This window comes from Zonotrichia leucophrys, chromosome 14 (genome assembly GCF_028769735.1).
Source record: "Zonotrichia leucophrys gambelii isolate GWCS_2022_RI chromosome 14, RI_Zleu_2.0, whole genome shotgun sequence".
In the NCBI taxonomy this organism is placed as follows: domain Eukaryota; kingdom Metazoa; phylum Chordata; class Aves; order Passeriformes; family Passerellidae; genus Zonotrichia; species Zonotrichia leucophrys.
Window position 1 is genome coordinate 6,340,453 of NC_088184.1, and position 18,669 is coordinate 6,359,121.

Genomic DNA, 18,669 nt, shown 5'->3' on the forward strand with positions numbered 1-18,669 from the left:
GTTAGGACCATGTTGGCTGTCAGTGCTGTACAATCCAGCATGGTTTGTTTTTTTTAAGAAATTAATGCTCATATCAATGTTTTCATTCCTCCTGCAAGTTTCAGTCTGTGAAATTTGATACAGCTATTCAGTTCCCTATTTCCTATTGTCAATGAATTTAGAATTTTCAAGAACACTCATTGCAGTTGTCAGGTTCAGTTTCTCTCATGGTGCCTACATAAAGCTCTGCATATGTCACTAGAGAGCCTGCAGTTAACTTCTGTGTTCCCTTATTGTTGTCAAACTGGGCTTCATTGTCCTTCATTGTTCCACAGTGCAAAGTTAAAATCTTGGTGTCTGGGGGAAAGAGGGTGAGGATTGTTATAGCTTGAAACTGGATTTTGTGCAGGCCAAGTGAAGGGTGATGAGAATGTCACAGACCATGCTTCAGAACATCTCCCTGAGCACAGTGAGAAGGGCAGGGACATGCTGTGATCTCCTGCTGGACTGGACAGTTCTCAGTAGAGAACAACGTAAGCAAAATCCCTCACTTGATCAATTTTATCACCATGAAGTCATGGCTTTGAGTATACTCCAAGGTCTATTTTAAGTTTCTGACCTTTGCTAGAATGTTAGAGCATTTTAGGGATAGTGTAGCTGGCTGGACTCTTCACCATCTCAGCTATGAGCTATGTATGAACATATTGTACTTCTGAAGCAATCTATGTAAATAAAGAACACTGTTTTTAAAGAAACCAGCAGATTTGGTAGGGGCCCTGTGAACAGATGTCTTCTATTGAAGGTAAATAAATAATGACTTCCTCTTCAAGCAAACTCAAGAATTAGTTTCAAGTATCAGCTCTATTCTGAGATTTATATGCCCCACATGTCTTAAGGGAAATGTTAACGATTTCCAGCAAAAGGTACATCTAAATATTTTAACAAGTGTGGTTGCTTACCTACTAAGTAAATTTATTTTGAAAAGCAAAAGATTCAAAAATCAATAGATTTCTCTTACTATTTTATCCATTGTTAATATCTTAGTAGATGATAATAAGGTTTTGAGAGGAAAAAAGTAGGAGGAAAGCTTGTTAACATTAGCATGGCAAGCAAGTTATAACCATCTTCATTTTAAAGTCTGAAGGAAAAAAAATCATGAATAGGTTTGGAACCCTTTGTGTAATATGAACTAACATTCCTGTCATCATCAGATTAACTTCCTAACTGTTATTTTGCTTCTTGTAGCTATGATTAATTCTGCTCACATTTTCTTTGCAGGTATTTCCTATAGGAGTTTCCTGATTAGAGGTTTTTTCCTTGGTCAGTAGTTTCCCAGTTACAGTATTTTGAATTATTCAGGCTTACCTTTCCTTCCTATCTAAATTAGCTTCCGTTAGCGCACTTAAAATTCTTCCTTTGCAGTTGCTTGGGGAGAGAAAATATGTTGAGGTCATTTTGAAGCAAATGCTCCTATGTAAGGACATGAATCCATGAGTGCTGTTTTGCAGAACTTTGGGCTGGCAATCCTGCTAAATCTGACCAGTTTTCCCTATGACAGTCATGGGAGACCTTGTTTACTGTTTTCTGCTGTTCTGCTGAGGGTGGAAGGTTTCTTCTCCCTTGAAGTGCAAACTCTGTGGATATAGAATGCTTTATCCACAGGTACAGCTTTTACCAGCACTGTAAGGGAAGCTAAATATCTTGATGTAAGCTCTTCTGTAGCAGTGGCTTTAGGAACTGTTCTTAATTTCATTCACATTAACACTTGGCTTTGCCTCACTTCTGTGGTCACAAGTCCACTGGTTGGTTATTCCTTGTTACCCCATCCTAACTGATATTTCAAACTATGAACTGTGTATGAAAAATCTAATGTACATTTTCTGTGATTAAAAACTATAGCACTCATGGCCAGTGATACATGTGGAAGTCTTTCACATTTGAGGTGGTTCAGTTTGTGGTTAACTTTTTGCAGACTGTCAGGTGTCACTGTGTAAACTCAGTTTAACTTACCTAAATGATTGTAGATCAATCACTTTGGTTTCTGAAATAAAATGCATGGATTTATTTACATTTATAGGACAATTAGCTCCTTACCAAATATTTTGTTTTTCACTGAAAGAGATCTCTCCTGCCTTGGTAGTGATTTAGTTCTTTCAAGTGGTGTTCATCTTGAACATAATGAATGTAATTTAACTTGGTAAAAATGACATTTAGATACCTATCTAAAGCTATGCTGCAGTGCTACAGAAATTCAGGTGGCATTGTGTTTCTGCAAGTGGTTTTGAGTCTAATTCTTGGGTAAGCGTGGGAGGTAGAATGTAGGAGGTGGGATTACAGATCAAGTCAGATTATTAACAGGACAGATGTTTGTGAGCTTTCTTCTGTGCTTTCATCACTGTTGTTTTCACTTGTAGCACAGCCTGTCAGTGTGTTGCTGCTAACAGCATTTTCCTGACTTGGTATATCTACATTTCAAAGCTTTCAGAGTTTCTTGTAACATGTCCATTTAAGCTGAGTTTTGAGTGGTTGCATCCTGTATGGCACCAGCACCTTCACTATATAGGAGATTCTCTGAGTGAATCATCCATTCACTGCCAAGGGAGATTCCCTGTATAAAAGGATAAAGAACTGTGTGGTGTGTTTCCAGTCTTACCTGATTGTCAGATACTTTCCCTTTCAGTGTTGACTGTTCAGTGAAGGTAGCAACTAGAGTGTTGTTAGGTGTTTTGTAGTCCACATTGTGGCTACTTTCAGTACTTCACAGGACTGCCAAAAAAACTTCTGCATTAGCACTTTCCCATGGGAGAGAGGGAGGAGAGCTGCAGAAGCAGAAACGTGGTGTGCCTCACCTAACCTACAGCCCGTGGTGAAGGCACTGCTTTTGCTGTAAGAGGTGCATCAACTTCTGAAAAGCTGCTTGCTAGCAAAACCTGAAGAGGTGGCTATAGGTGTGTACTTATGGAAGGAGAAAGGAATGAATGCAAGGTGGTTAGGAAAGAAAAGGATGCTACCCTGCAAAGAGATTGAAGGAGTATTACACTAGAAGCCAGAAAATGACTCATCTAAGAAGTGCTGTTGGACACTGCATAGTGTCTTCAGACTGGAAAAAATTCAGTTTGTGAGAGGCTGGATGAAATTCAGTGCCAGCATTAGATGTGATTGATTAAAATTTTCTGAAGTTATGTCTAGCAAAAAATGTAGATCTTCTGTCCAAGAGGGTTTTTTGTTCGCTTTTGACTTAATTGTTTTCCTTATCATGGTACGGTCTGTGACCCGTGAATATATTTACTATATCAAAAATCGAAAAGTTTCTATATGTTTTGACTGTTTGTGCATTCTCTAAGTTTTAAAATGCTTTTAATCCCTTAAACTCTCTTTACTTACTTATTGATCAGCACTTGTAGCCTGTTTTCAGTAAGGTACATTCAGACTTCTCTGGTTTCCAGGATGAAGGTGGGAGAGGGCACATCCTCTGGGTCACTACATGAGGTTGGCATCACTTTGATACAGGATTTGCTTTTACCCTTTCCCAGTTTGTTCAACAGCTTAACTCTTTTAATATTGCTATTTAACTTGTACACTTCACTGTCCTGTTTTGCAGGCTTTGCTGTAGCCCAGTGCATAAATCAGCACAATCCATCCCCAGTCTCGTCACCGTCCCCTTCCAGTGGCAGTGGCAGTACCGGGCGCTGTGACTCAGTGACTGCAAGCTCGACATCCACTCCTTCTGCTGCTCAGAGCCCAGCAGGTATTCACTCACCACCTTCAGCCTAGGCACTAAGGGATGCAGAGCAGTTCATGTAGGCCTTTATGGTTTTAGATTACTTAATCAACTAAGCCAATTAAAAGTAAATTGTAGTATAATTTGCAGTGTTCTCTTCAGCTTTCTGGAACTGTAAATACTTAGCTTCTTTCAGTAGAGACTTTAAGTATTGGTGAAATAATGTCCTGCTTGTCTGACTTCTCTCCTAGCACAAACAGTTTAGAATGTTGAGGATTTTTTTTTTGTCAGTGGTTTGTTTTAACTGAAGTATTGCTTTTTTTTGAACTGGGTGACATTTGCTTTTGTGTGTTTATCTGATCCTCAGGGTAATTTGTAACAATGGGCCAAATATGAAGTATTTGAAAATAATTATTTAGGATATTAATATTGTAAAGGTTTTGCAATAACGCTCTTGTGGCGGAACACCTCCACGTTTCAGGAGGCTGTTTCATTGGTGCAGAAGAGGCTGCATTATAAATAGACTGACAGTGTAACTTTCACAAATGTAGGCTGCATGTGCTTGCATTGGTCAGTATATTTAGTGGGTATGCTTAAACTGGAACTTTTTTTTGCATTATTCCTCCCTTTTATGTAGTATTTGTAGACAATCTTGTAGCAGTGTCTGTTCTGAGTGCAGATTGTGTGAGGCAAAGCCTGAGGCTGGAGACTAGACAAGGGTGCATCCTGAAATGCTTTCATGCTAGAAGTGACCTACTCTACCTCATTTTGGTTATAAAACAACTTGGTTCTCAAGACCTTTTCAAGCAAGCCCTCATTTTAATGGTCACTTACAATGTTGATCATTCCTTGAGAGGGTTGATCTGGCTACCCCTTCTAAGATAAGCCATTTTGCCTTTATTTGGAAGGCCCATCTATATCTAAAATTTGTTGCAGTCCTACAGGAAATGATGCAACTTCTTTAGGTATTGAGTGGTTTTAGGTTTCACTGAAGAGTGCCAGCTGACCAATATATTTCAAGTGAGTGTCCCTGAAAGAAATACTGCTGGAAAGGGTAATGAAAGGGTGCTGATGAAGTCAAGGAACAATAAATATTTAAAGCATTCTAGTAGCCAGACTCTAGATTAAAAAGCATCTATTACCTTGAGAGATGAACACATAGTCAAAATAGTCCTGCAATATGTGTAATTTCAGAATGCAATTTATATAAAAAAATATACCATCTATTCAAAAATTTATTTCCTCTGTTGGCAAGTGATTGCTGTTACCCAGTCTCTTCGTGGCCCAGGTGAAATGTAGTAATTGCACAGAGAAGTGCTGTCATTTGTCAGAATCCTCAGGCTGGATTGGCACTACAAGAAAACATGACATGTTTCTCCTTAGCAGTGTAAAAATGCTCATGTACAGTGTCCTCTGCTGTATTTGAATCCTCTGTGGTCAGAAAGAGAAATGCAGCTACACGTTCTTACCAAGAGTATCTAAGAGAACTGTGGTAAAGGAAATGAAAATAAAGAATCTCTATTATTTCTGTAGGTATAAGCAATTCAAGCTAGTTGACAAAAATATCAAGCAGGACTATGCTTTGTTTCAGACTGAGGTCTTTCAAGCACACATAATCTGATTTCTATGAAAAAATGCATAGATCCAGAACATACAATTACTCATCAAGAATGAAAAGATAGTGAATTATTGAAGTATCATCACAGACTGTAGTGAACAAAACTGCAGTCTGCTTACACAGTATGTTGGCATTTGTGTAACATAAAATTGTTTGTTTTTCCTGCATTTTAAAAAGCTTGATGACAGGAGGCTGCTCAATGATTTCCAAAAAAAAAGAAAAGCAAACAACAATAAACACCTAACTATTCCCTACCCTCCTCACCCCTGAAAATAAAGATAAAAATGATGAAAAAAACCCTGATCAAAGCCAGAGGAAAAGTATTTTGGAGTGCCTGATTTCAGTATGCACTTTGCCAGTTAGGTTGCATGAACTGCCCACCTTGACCTTCACTGTGACTTAATCATAAAGTATGTGCAAAATGTCACGTGTCGTGCAGGAAAACTGTCGTTGGGTGTGCTTTGATTTTTTTTTTAATGTGATGCTCTAGCAAGTGTAGCTGTGAGGGTCCAGTTCTGGGTCCTACCACTGGGCCCAGTCTCCTTCAGCCAAGTCAGGGGAAATGAACCTGACAATGTGCATCAGCTGCTCCAGTCCCAAATCAGAAGTTGCACTGACCTGCTGCAGGGATGACTTTTGTTCTCCTCAGAGGGCAGTTACAGAGAGGAAGGCAGTGGCTTTATGTGCATGAGCAGGTATTTTATTGCAGTAGGATAATGCACAGTTGGTACTGAGGTGCATGCATGTGGCTTAGGGGTTTTGCTGGACCATATTTGCTCTGGCCTTTAGGACCAAGAATCCCTGCCATGTATGTGGCTGTTCCAAGGACCAGTGGTCAGGTCAGACTAATATGTTGGCTGTTGGTGTTAGAAGTGTATTTGGTGCATAGCTGCAGCATATCTAATAGTTTAGTTTCTTTCTAGAAGAATCTCATTAATGCACAGAAACTGTTCCTAAAATCAGACTAAAGCAATAAGTGTGCATAATTCTTCAAAGCTGCTGCCCTGGTCTGTACCAAACTGCTTAGTGTAGTTGCAGGCAATAAGGAACACAAGTAGTGATTTAAAACCTGTGGCTGAGTGTCCTTATTACAGACTAGTGAGAATTCTGAACTGCCTAGGTCTTTTGGGAGGTGTGAATGTAGGAAGGGTTTTCCCCAACCCCCAGAGCCCTTTTGACACTTTTTGCCAATCTCAGTGTCTGTTCAGTAGTGGCATTCTTGGGATCAGTGTCTCTGCATTAACTGATTGACCAGGTTACTGTGAGTTTGCATATTCTCCCTTTTGTAGTACTTACATGGAATTGTGATCTGTAGTGGAAACTTGCCAGGGATGTGGCATGAAAGTGGGGCTCTGTTTGGCATGTGCAGGTGGCTGTTCTGTGGGCTTGTGCATGAACAGAACTCTGCTGAAGGAGGTGACAGTGCCATGAGCACAGTCTGTGTTAGATCAGGTCATGCTGACCACTCAGCTGGGATGTGGAAACAGCTGTTGGTATTCACCCACTTCTGTGTAAAGCAGTGGTTTTCCCTTAGCTTAACCACTTGAGGACAGTTGAAGCTAAAATGCCTTTGCTCTTCTGCTTCTCAGCAGTGACTTGCATGATGTGAAGTAGCTCCTTTGAGGAGGAAGTAACCAGTGTGTGATGAGCAGCAAGCAGTTACCAAAATCTGTTTTATGTCCCAAGGTAGCCCCTGAATGCTGCTGCCATCTGTCACATTTGACTCTGTCTCATTTCCCATTCCATTTTGAACACACACACAAATGTCTGTGCCCCTCTCTGCCCCTCCTTCCCTGCTCCCCTGTTTGTTCTGGCACCTGCTCAAGCTGTTGAGCATGAAAAGCATCCTGGGTTGCTCAGGAACTTCAGACAACAAGGCCAGACTAGATAAAGGGGAGATGCCTATCTGGACTTCAAGGAAACTACCTCAACTACCTTCCTTAGAAGCAACATCTTAAACCACACAGCTTTTTATACTGTGAACTTGTGATTATAGTGTCCTAAGTTACAGTCTGTTGACAGATTTAAACTGCTCAGAGTTTAATATATTTTAGATTATACATGTAAATCTTCACAGAGTTGTCTCAGAAAATGAGATTTGGAACATAGACACCAATTTTTACATAAAACAGTGATAGATGAGAACAAAATCAAGACAAATTGCATGTTAATTAAGAGAAAATGTTACAACATAGAGGATAAATTGATGATTAAACAGCAAAAGCTCTTTCAAAAATGTGTCACAGGGAAAAGTTATGTTAGTTCAATGTTTTGTAAAAATAATTTACTTGTTATCACTCATACCTGCATCAAACAGTCCCACAGCATTGCATCAGTTGCTTTGTCATGAGTGAAATAAACTCCTATGACTCCCAAGTTCATTGGCTATCCTACCTAGTAGTTGTCAAGCTGCTGTATGGCACAGATATTTAAAAGACTGGCAGCTCCCCCATTTGCAGTGTTTGGGGATTAAACTTAGCCCTTTACAAGATTATCGTTCTTTAAAATTGAAAAAGCAGAAATCATCCCTTAAAGAAAGCAGAATGCTTAGCAAGACAGAAAAATCAGTGTCGGGTTCTGCAAGTTCTGCTATCAGGTTGGTTTTTTCTTTGTATTTAGTTTTTTTTTTAATTATCATGTGCTTTTGAAATGTTACTATGCATAAGGTAGAAATGTTCTCGTTGGACAGATTTTAAGCATCAAGTTTCAGAGCTTAGAATGCAGTCATGTCTTGGCTACTCCTGCTGGAACTGTACACTTCTTTAAAGTGCTTATTGTCATATATGCCAAGGATTAGATATAGAAGCTCTCTTACTGTAAGTTAGCAGTCTTCCAGAATTATGAATGTGTTAATGTCATCTGTGCTGTATTTTATTACTTTTTAAGCTGTCTTAACTTTTAAAAAGCAATTGGCTTCAGTACTTAAGAAAATGTTTACATCAGAGCAATAGGTAATGAGGACTTCACAAGGCACTGATCTGTGCCACTTAAGCTGTATTTTGTGCTTCTGGAAGGTATTGATGATAAAAGATCTAAAATAAGTACCAAGAACTGTCCCTTGTTGCAGAGAACATATTGGATTCCAGTCTGAAAATAAATTTCCATTCCAAGGAGAGGGTGATTAATCAAGCTTAGAAGAGCAGTGCTTGCCTTCCTATTGAAACCATCTCTGTCTCTTCCCTCTATAATCAGTAATGTAAATGTGGTTTGACCTCCTGTTCTGTGAAGCTCTAGTAATTTTCTGACTAGGTGAGGAAGTACTTTTGTTCTTAGAAAGTTTCTTTTCTAGGAACTTTCTATGCACCAAGCATCATCATCTGAACTGCTGTTATCTTTTCAAACCCTGTGTTTGGCTTTATCATAAACCAAATGTAAATGCTACTGTTGGGTTTCAGAATAGTAGGGCTGAGTGATCTGAAGTGTTGTCACGTGCACAGTATACTGCACTGCATATAATTCATGGCCAGGGGAAAGGAGAATAATTCTGTGTCACCAGAGTTTGTGGTAAAGAACTTCTCTCAAAGTTTCTAAAGCAGGTGAGTAGATTGTAATGCAAATAAATACCTGCCAGCCCTCCTTGATGTTGGTATTGCTAGACATAGCCCAAACTTGCAAACATTTTCAGATAGGAAGCAAAGCATTAAATTGATATAAACTCATTTATTTCTAAAGAATGAATACTTCCTGCTTCAGAAGTATTTCCCAAACGTAGAAGGCTCTTGGTGCGGTGTCAAATTGTATTCAAGATACCAGCAGTTACGGGTGTGTCCTTGTCACTTATTCTTGTTGCTGCTCTAACATTTATCCTTTGTCTCCATTCCAGTTTCCCTCCCCTGTGTCATTGTTGAAGGCTCTGTATGATTTCTGGCTGTGTTTCCCTCTAGTAAGGTCTGGCAGGAAAGGACGCCGGCGGGTGTTTAGTCTGTCGGAGGCTGACAGTCACGGTGGACACTGGGTTTAGGCCTTCCAGCAGCAGCTGCAGCAGAAACTCCCGCAATACCCACTCAGGCAGGTTCCTCCATAAGCCTTCACAAGCCCATAATAATCAGTAGAACATATTTGCTTTCCATGCTGACAGCAGTGACAGTGAGGTAGGAAACTGAAGAAAGCGTTATAATATTTGTCTCTGCGTTTTGTTTTGGGAGAACTGTAAATCAATAATGAGCTGTTCCTGAAAGCCTTGTCTGCAGCTTCTCCCATGTCTCTGGGCACTCGTGCCAAAGGTGGAAATTGTGCTATCAAGCCTCCAGCTTCAAAGCAGCCATGTCTTCATTTGCACAGGGCAGCCCTGGCTGTAGTGAAATTCAGTAAACACAGGCTCCTGAATGGACAGTAATGCAGGTCCTTGGCCAGCAGCAAGAAATCTCTTGATAGCACAGGTCAAATGGACAGGCATTCAGCATAAAACTGTCCCTGGACTCTGATGGCACAAGCTTAATATTTCTGTGATCATCAGATTCTAGCAGATGACTTTATGGACTGTTTGATTGTCCTTACCTGAGGAGGTAAGGAGGAGGAGCAGATGCAAAAAAATATGGAAATGTGCTCCAGATGACCTTTGTTATATAATGTTTGAACTTGTATCTAATTTTCTTTTCTTTTGTTCCTGTCATGGCATGAAGCTACTTTACTCTGCTAATATTATATAAACACCCTTTTTCATCATTATAGATTTAATTTGCAACTTTTTGCCTAATGTCTTGTAATTTGTATTTTTGTTATCCTTTCGTAGTACGTTGCTGTACAGCTTAGGACACTTCACTGTAGATGTCTGTTCTTTCCTTTTTCTGTTCTTTTCAAACTTCTTTCACAATAACCCTTCTTAGCATAAGTTAATATAACAAGTTTAATGTTTTAGTTGGTTTTTTTTTTGTTGTAACAATAATCTTTGTAGCATTAAAGAAGTGCTGAAAAACATGTAAGGCTGTTGAAGGCTCTGCATCCAAAGAGAGCTAATAATACCCCAAAACTTGCAAAATTACACCTTGTTTTCAATAAGTACAATAAGTTTGGAGGTATGGAAGGCTGTTTGTTAGAGCTCAGTATTAAGATCAAAACCATTTTAAGAAACTGACTTCTCTCTCCCTGGTTTTGTTGCAGATTTGGCATATATTTTGTGCCAGAACACTCTTGCCTAAATACATTGAGGCTGGGAAAAGATAAATAGAAATGCTGTTTTCTAGTATTAGGTGATAACCTTTTGATATTTAAGAGCAGAGCATATCTCGGTGACTGGTGGTTTTATCCAGGGAAAAATTACAAATTTTCTTTCTATCCAAAAGTCAAACTGTAACAAAATGTTGGGAGTTTGGGTTTTTGAAAGCCAGTTAGTATTTTTATATATAGTATCAAGGGAAATTCCAGATAATAAGTAGAGAAATTAATCTGTAAATATGCTGAGTATGTGAAACTCTTTAGAAGCAAGAGCTTGGTACCTGCTTAAGGACAGACATTCTTGTGAGCTCTAGACAGTGTTAAGAACTCTCTCTCCTCCACCCTTTTGTGTGTTGGGATTTGCTTTCTGATCATTTTGACAGTGGTGCCACTCTGGGTTACAGCAATTGGCCACTGTTCCCTGAAATTGAATGCCACAGTGATGGAAACCAGGCTGGCAGTGACAAAAGACATCCTGAGAGGAGAGAGACTGGCTTCTAGCAATACCAATAACAGCTGGAGGGAAGCACAGGAGAGCTCTGATCTTGTATTCTCTACAAATGCTGCCACTGAAATACTGGGCTCACAGTTTTTGATACTTTTGTCTTTCTTTTTAATTTTTTTTTGAGGCTTTTGTGTAGAAAATTTGGACTTGTTAACTCCAGATACTTTTTATTTATGAAGACTTTTTCCAAATACTTTTTGTTTGTGGCATTAAGAAAGGAGTCACTTTAGCATTAACTTAGAACCTACCTGGAAGGATTTTGGGACCAAAACATCCAGCATAACAAAAGAATATCATGTCTTTCATCATTTCAGTAAATGGAAGTATTAAGAAAAGACATTGATATTCTGTTGGAAGAGGGGAAGGAATGATTTAAGAACTGAAGTGTGGATTCAGAAGTTAAATAGAAATGTGCTGTATACAATCTTCTGAGCAGAATGCCATTGGTTGATAATACTTTACTTACCAGAATGCCTCAGGTTTCTGAATCTGAATTTGGGTGACTATTCATGCTGTAGTATAAATAAGATTTAAGTGTTACCTTGGCAAAGAGCATTTGATAGCATTTGAAGATTGTATAGGTTGAGAAAGCAGGAACTCACTGTTCTGTGCATACTGAAATGTTGGTGTTCAGCTTGGAATTCAGAGAAATGAGCCTGTATTTCATTGTTTTAGCAGTTCATTTTCCATGTGATTCTTGCATCACTTCCTCTGGTATCAGTTGCTACATTCTCACTAAAGCTTCTTGACAGATGAAGAATCTGTAGGGTTACTTTGAATCTGTCCTTACAGTTCAAAAATAACCACTGATGTCTTTTATTTAATAGTAGACGTTTTTACCATCTATAAATCTTGTTTTTATCAAAGCGAGGAGCTTTGGCCACCAATTCAGCAAAAAGTACATGAGTGGTTTCTGGAGTGAGAGTACACCATTGTTGGGGTTATCTTACCAGAAAGGTAAAAAAAACCCAGTAATTTGCGTGTTATCCACTGATACCTTACTGACACCATTCCATTCTCTACTTTGCTTTTTCTTTTTTTTTTTATTTCCCTTTGTCTTATGTTCATGCTTTCTGTTCTTTTCCAGGACTAATTGGAATCATAATGAAACGGAAAATTTTTTAAGGTTACTGTGTATTAAAACCATAACTTAATTCTTAATTTCTGTATTCACTACATTGCCTTGTAAGCTTTTCTGCAGATTCCTGTACACTTGAACACATGCTGTTTCTTACAAAAGCTTTAAAACTGGTCTGTCTTGAAGCTGGATATCTGTTACTTTAATGGCATCTATTATTGTAGTCTGAAAAAAACTGACTTTTCTGGGCATACTTGATCATCTAAGGCTGTATCACCTCATCCTGTCCATTCCCTCTCCATCCTGAGCCAAATGAACAGCTTGCTTGACAGTTCACTAGGATTTTTATGGGGAGAGGACAGCACAAATAGCTATTAATGTTGGAGGGTTTTTTCATGAAGTAGGAGGTGCAGCAGCATATCAGTTTTCTGTAGCATTTATGCTTATTCCCAGTGTGAGTGTTGGATGCTCCTTGCTTAGGAGGACAAGCCCCCATGGCTCACAAGGCTGTGTAAAGCAGGCCTCTTGCAGCACCTTTCAGTTGCAGCAAGGAAATGATCCTCCTTCCTCTTCTGCCATAATTCTGCTCTCTGTGGTTGAGGTGTCACTTAAATATAAACCTGGAGGATGAATTGAGAGAATGACTTCCAAATTTTTGTAAGAAACAGGCCACCTTTTGGGAAAGCTGGCTGTAGAGTGGTTCTTCAGTTTTTCTTTTATTTCTAAAGATCTTCCTGCTAAGGGGTAGCGGGTTCATTTTAGTTCATACTAAATACTGGAGAGGTTTTCTTTCCCTCAACTTGCTCTCTCTAAGAATATTTCTAATATTGATACATATTCTAATACTAAATGGTTCCTAATTAGAACATAATCCTACTGGCATTTTAGGTTATGCCTTTATAATATTTTGGTTTATTTCTAATTACTAAAATATGGATGTGTAAGCATAGTGCTTCACAGAACTGTATTTCTACCCAGTTATTCTTGAATAATGGTGTATTGTTAGGTTAATGTGCATACTGCCTTGAGTATTGATTGTTCTTGGTGTTTTCTTTTCTCAGATGATGCTTCAGCTCCAGAGCAGCCTCTGACGGCCGGTTCCGGTCAGACCATGTTGACTGATGAAACTCTTGCAGCTGTTTCCAAGTCCAGCAGAAATGCTGTAAAACCCAGTGACACAGAAACAGCCAACCTGTCTCCCAGCCTGATTCCTGCCCAGCAGCCCACCATCTCCTTACTCACCGACGACAGCACGGACACGCTGAGCGTGGAGTCGCTCACGCTGGTGCCACCAGTGGATCCGCACAGCATCCGAACTTTCAGCTGCATCCCTCAGGCCTCTGTGCAGCCTGAAGCTGAGGTTGACAAGGTGAAAGAGGTAGAGGAGGAAAGTTCTGACTAAAGCCACCATGCAGACTGTAATAAACAGTGAAGGAAGTGCAACCAAATTGTGATTATTTTTTTTTCCCTCTGGGAGTGCAGATACTTGTGGAGGCCTGAGAGGCCTCAGGCCCACATGAAGGGACCAAGTGGTGACAGAGAATGTCAGCAGTTTTTAGAGCCAACATCGCATACTCAGCATATCTGAACTGGGGAAGAGAGAAAAACCCAGACTTGTGAATCTGGATTGGTTCTTTCCTACCAGTTTATGTTATACAAGAACATGAACATGTTTCAGAGAACCTACTGTCTTTCTAATAGGAACTAATTTATTGTAAAAGGTCTACAGTATTATGGCAAAGTGAAGAGACTTTTGGATACCCAGCTTCATGGTACTGCATTGTTACATCTCTGAAACGGGAGATGTGCCATTGACCAGAAAAAAATTATATATTATAGGACAGAGGTAAAATTTCCATTTGAGTCAGGGTGTGTTTTTTCAGTTTGGTGTTTGGTTCGGGGTTTTATTTGTGGAAGAGGGGTTTTGGGGTTTTATTTGGTTTTTTTTGGTTGGTTGGTTGTTCTTTTTTTAATCCTAACCTTGTTCATCTTTTGGAGGTCTGCACAATACCAGCAGGCTTGGCCACATTCAGTATTGTCTTTGTAGGACTCCAGACTTAAATACTATGTTTTCCATATTTATTTATTTCAAGGTTTGAATCAAAGTTAAAACACAATGCTTGTTCAAATTAACACAAGGGATTTTTGAGACTACTTTAGTCTTTGCTTAGACGCCTAGAGAGGAATGTAAAATATTTTACAAGATTGCTATAGCTTGTTTGTTCACTTCTGACAGTCAAATTGCTACACATCTGAGGAATGGTGATATCCCTGCAACTGAAAGACAACTTCAAGAAGCAGACAGAAGCAGTTTTACTCTAAAGAGGTTTTTCAGATTTTTCATAGTCATGTAGGAAGAAGGTCACCATATCTAACTGATAATTCCTTTGCAAGTCTGATCTCGAAAGGTATTGTTCATTTTTTTTCCTGTCTGGGATGGTATCTCAGTTAAACAACATTAAACATACATAAAAGTGATTCTGAGTTAACATTACTTCCTAGATCCTGACACTAAGCTGACAGAAAAGGGAAAGATGTTTCTTAAAGCTTGGAATGTTCTTTGCTGATTTGATACAAAATTTAACATGAAAGGAATTTCAGATTTTTCATCAGTTTCCAAGTAAGTTAATTTAAGTTAATAGTAAATTGAGTAGCTTGTCATTGCTGGTCTGTTCTCAACCCTGAGTTGGCAGTTCCTCAGAGGAGGGCTGCTGTTTACTTAATATTGATTTCAGTCACCACTGCACTCTACTGGCATTGAGTTCTTACCAAATGGGTGAATCTGCAACGTTTTTACCCCTTTCCCAGTTGCTTATTGTACCTCTTCCTGGCTGTCATACATATATGTGTGTATATACATATAGGAGAATATATAGAAATATATTCATATATATATACACATATATGAGATTGACTAATTCACAGGTACCACTTTTCTCACTTTTTCTGTCTTCTCCTTCACATAATAATTGAATCTTTGCCAGCTGGGTATGTGAGGTGTCTGCCACTTGAATACCAGTAATTTTTCCCCCTATTTACTTTTTCATGCAGTTTTGATTTCTAATTTTCTGTGACTTCTACTTTGTCTCAAATTGAATTAACTGATACTCTGACCATTCCAGAGTGGCCCAAACTCTAAATGAATTCAGAGTTAGGTGTCCTCAGCACTGCAGTGGATTTTGTGTGAAAATCTGGCATTACTAGAGTAAGAGCCTGCTTTTTTGGGTTTTTTGTCTCATGCTGAAGATGAATTTGCATTCATGCAGTCACTGTTGCAGCTAATGTGCATGTACCTGAACAGGCCTAGACACATCAGTAGCAATCTGGGTGCAAGAACCACATGAATTTTTATTAGCTGAACTGATTGAAGTCTAGACTCTCTCTAAAATGGTGCAGCATTACACTGTAGTCTTAGTAATATTCTGAACACCATTATAAAAAATGCCTCACTTAATTAGAAAGCATTTTATGTTAGTTATTAACCTTAGATTCTTGACCTAGATTACAGAAAATATCACTGTGCAGGCTGAGTTCCCTTAAACAGAAGTAATTTTAGACTGGAAAACCTTGATCTTAATTTATCTTATTTCAAATTCAGTTCTAGCAAGATTAGACCCATGCACAAGGAGTCTCTTCAATGCATATGAATAATCTCACCCCTGAGCTGTACTGCACAAGAAATGGGGCAAAGGGAAAGAAAGGTGACTTTGTACTTTTTATTACCTTTGAGTGGCTTTTCAATCTCATGATCACTTGTCTAGTGAGAGCTTCACAGGAAATGACTTAAATACTGTTATTAGGAAAATAGAAGAATAGGTCTATTGTTAATTTGTGATTACTGCAAGCAATCCAGGAATTCAGTAATTGCCCTGGAATTGTGTCATTTCACTAGCAGTAAAATAAACTTTATGCTTGAAGATGGAGGTAAGCTATCAGACAAGCAGGTGAAACTGTGTGTGTAAGGATGAAGCCACTTCCTGAGTAAACATTTCCCTGCTGTGCTGTCAGTCACTCTGGGGTGCTGCTGTCAGTCACTCTTGGGGTGCTGCTGTCAGTCACTCTGGGGTGCTGCTGTCAGTCACTCTGGGGGTGCTGCTGTCAGTCACTCTGGGGTGCTGCTGTCACTCCTGCAGGAGACAGGGAGCTGCAGAACAGCCTTAGGAGCAGGGGCACTGACCACCAGGCAGTAGTGGTCAGAAAACCCACACCAAAGTAAACATTCTGCCCTTGTCTCCACTAACCAGCTGAAGTGAAACTTGCTTTTAAAAGAGCATTGCCCAGGCAAGCAGCTGCTGCCTGGGAAAAGAAATGGTTTAGTCCTGTAGTTGGATCAGAGATCTGCAGAGACACAGCTGGGGGCAGGAGATCGAGGCCTTTTGCCTCCAAGGTAATTGTTCTCCTCCTTTCAGACAGCCTCATGTAGCCATCTAAATACATGTTGAAAAGTCTCTTCTAAACTGCTACTGTCCTTCTTGAAAGAGTTTTTTGGTGTGTCCCTGGTTCACCACACTGACCTACCTTAACATATCACTCACCTGGGCACTGCTCTTCTATTATCTAGCAATCTTTGGAGAAGTTCTCCTGTGCTTGCCTGCTGTGTTTCTCTTGACCTTCCCCAGCATTTGCAGCATGAATTAGAAACAAATAGAATAACTCTTGCCATCTCCTATTGGATTCTGAAAAGCAGAGGGTGATCCAAGCAGGGCTTGCTAGGGTGGGATGTTTTTAGGGGTTGGGAGGGGAGTCGTTCTTGGGGGTTTTTCTGCTGCTCAATACTTGAGCAGCAACAAAGACATAGGAGATGCAGTTCTTGACTGAGTCTCAAACAGAGGGTTCTTTCATATGGAAACATATTTTTATATTACATTTGTACAGAATTTTCCCTATTTTGATCTCCCAGCATTTTTAGATTTGCACGTTGCTCAGTTTTGATTTCTTTTGCAAGGTGTTATAAAATATATATTTTGTGTTTGTTAATGTATTATAAATGTAAAGCTAAATTTTGGTTGTCTAATAAATGTGCACTGTGGTGGTATCTGGTTTATTGTTTTGTTAACTTGAATTGATTGGTTCTTAATATGAAAAGGAAAAACTTGTCATTGTTGGGGCTGTCTTGTTAGCATAAATAAATGTGTGGAGTGCATTTATTTTAAAAGTAACCAAAAATGGCTTAAGCAGGTAATGACTAAGAATACTTGATAACAAAAGTTAAGGTCCAGACTAGTTCACAGGATTCTTTTAAGATCATAATCTGAAGATTCATGAGATTTTTTTTTTTATCTTGTTTCCCATTACTTTTGGATATGGATACTCATACTAAAGTGAGTTTAAGACACATGCTAATTGCAATCTTATAGTCTGTAGGTGATCTGAGGGTTAGTGTTTGGCTGTATTTAAGGACTAACTGTGGCAAAAGTACTTACAATGAACATGAAGATCATTTTTTTAAAGATTGAGAATACATTCAAGTGTGAAATTTATAGATTATTATGTCTAGGAGCTTTGTTTTGCCCAGGGACAGCACTAACTATACATTGTCACAACTTCAGGAAACATTCTGGAAGCATTACAACCTTTAGAAGATCATTTTAGGCATCTCCACTTGTAAATAGCTGTATTGATATTTTTGTTGCAAACTTTTTCCTTCAGTTTTAGCTGCTTTGTAAGTTTGATTGTTTTCAGTGCAAAGAGGTAGAAATGTATTTTTCTAGAAGAATGAATGTACCTGGGATTTAAGCACTACAAAAAGCATTTTATGAACATGGACTGTCCTCCTATGAAATGTATTTCAGTGAAGTTGTCTGAAATGTAGTTCATTTGAGGAAAAAAATGTCCTGAACCTGCACTTACATTTACATGGAAAAAAGCCCAAACATGGTGTGAATTTAATTCTGAAATGTCTTTCTACAGGCAATAAGTATTAATTATTTAATGTAAGTTATGTTAGACACTTGGAGTAAATGTGATATCTTATGTTAATTTAAAGAACAATGTAACTAAGCATCTGGGAAGGGAGTGGAATTAGAAAATATTGGTGTATGTTTCTGAAATCCAGACTTCTGAGTCTGTATTTGCTGGCATTGAGAATTTGTCGTGGCTATTGAAAACCTGGACAAGAACAAGGAACAGACCTTTCTTTGTAAATGGAACTTGGCAATAAAAATGGTGTTACTAAGAGAACTTCTTCCCTTTCATGTGCTGCTGCATGCATTTGATGCACAAGGACATCCATGAGCAATGAAAGACAACATTTGCAGAACCTTGCTTTTATTTAGAACAATGTTGTGCATATGTGACTGTTAGGCATTTTCATCTTTAAGTCAGGGTAATTTGCCCTGAGTATGCAGGAAAGACACAGCAGGAGGAGGAGCAGAAACAGGCCTGGAAGGGTGATGGAAAGTGGATGAGACCAAGGGTTAAGAGAGCTTAGGCAACATTTGAAATATCTGTGAACCACTTTGAAAGTGCCTGTCATGTGTGATTTCTTCCCCAAAGACATGCTTTCACCCTCTGCCTCCTCTGGTGCATGTTGCCAGTTCAGTGTATGGATTAAATCCAACCAAGTTATTAGTTAGGTTCTTGTTAATTAGCCTCTACATCTATAGGAATTCATC

At 39.0% G+C, this 18,669-nt stretch overlaps 1 protein-coding gene across 5 annotated transcripts in view; it reads left to right on the forward strand.

Moving 5' to 3' along the window:
* CLEC16A (C-type lectin domain containing 16A) overlaps window positions 1-17,090 on the forward strand; it is a 59,774-nt gene extending 42,684 nt beyond the window's left edge. Inside the window, exons 22-24 of one of the 5 annotated variants that reach the window (XM_064725657.1) lie at window positions 3,581-3,727; window positions 9,207-9,326; window positions 13,117-17,090. In XM_064725657.1, coding sequence (XP_064581727.1) covers window positions 3,581-3,727; window positions 9,207-9,326; window positions 13,117-13,457 — 608 coding nt within the window. In that variant the 3' untranslated portion in view covers window positions 13,458-17,090. Of the gene's footprint in view, window positions 1-3,580; window positions 3,728-9,202; window positions 9,410-12,064; window positions 12,104-13,116 lie in introns of all 5 variants that reach the window. The other 4 variants (XM_064725661.1, XM_064725660.1, XM_064725659.1 and 1 more) reach the window with 4 other exon arrangements.
* Window positions 17,091-18,669: the final 1,579 nt, after the last annotated feature.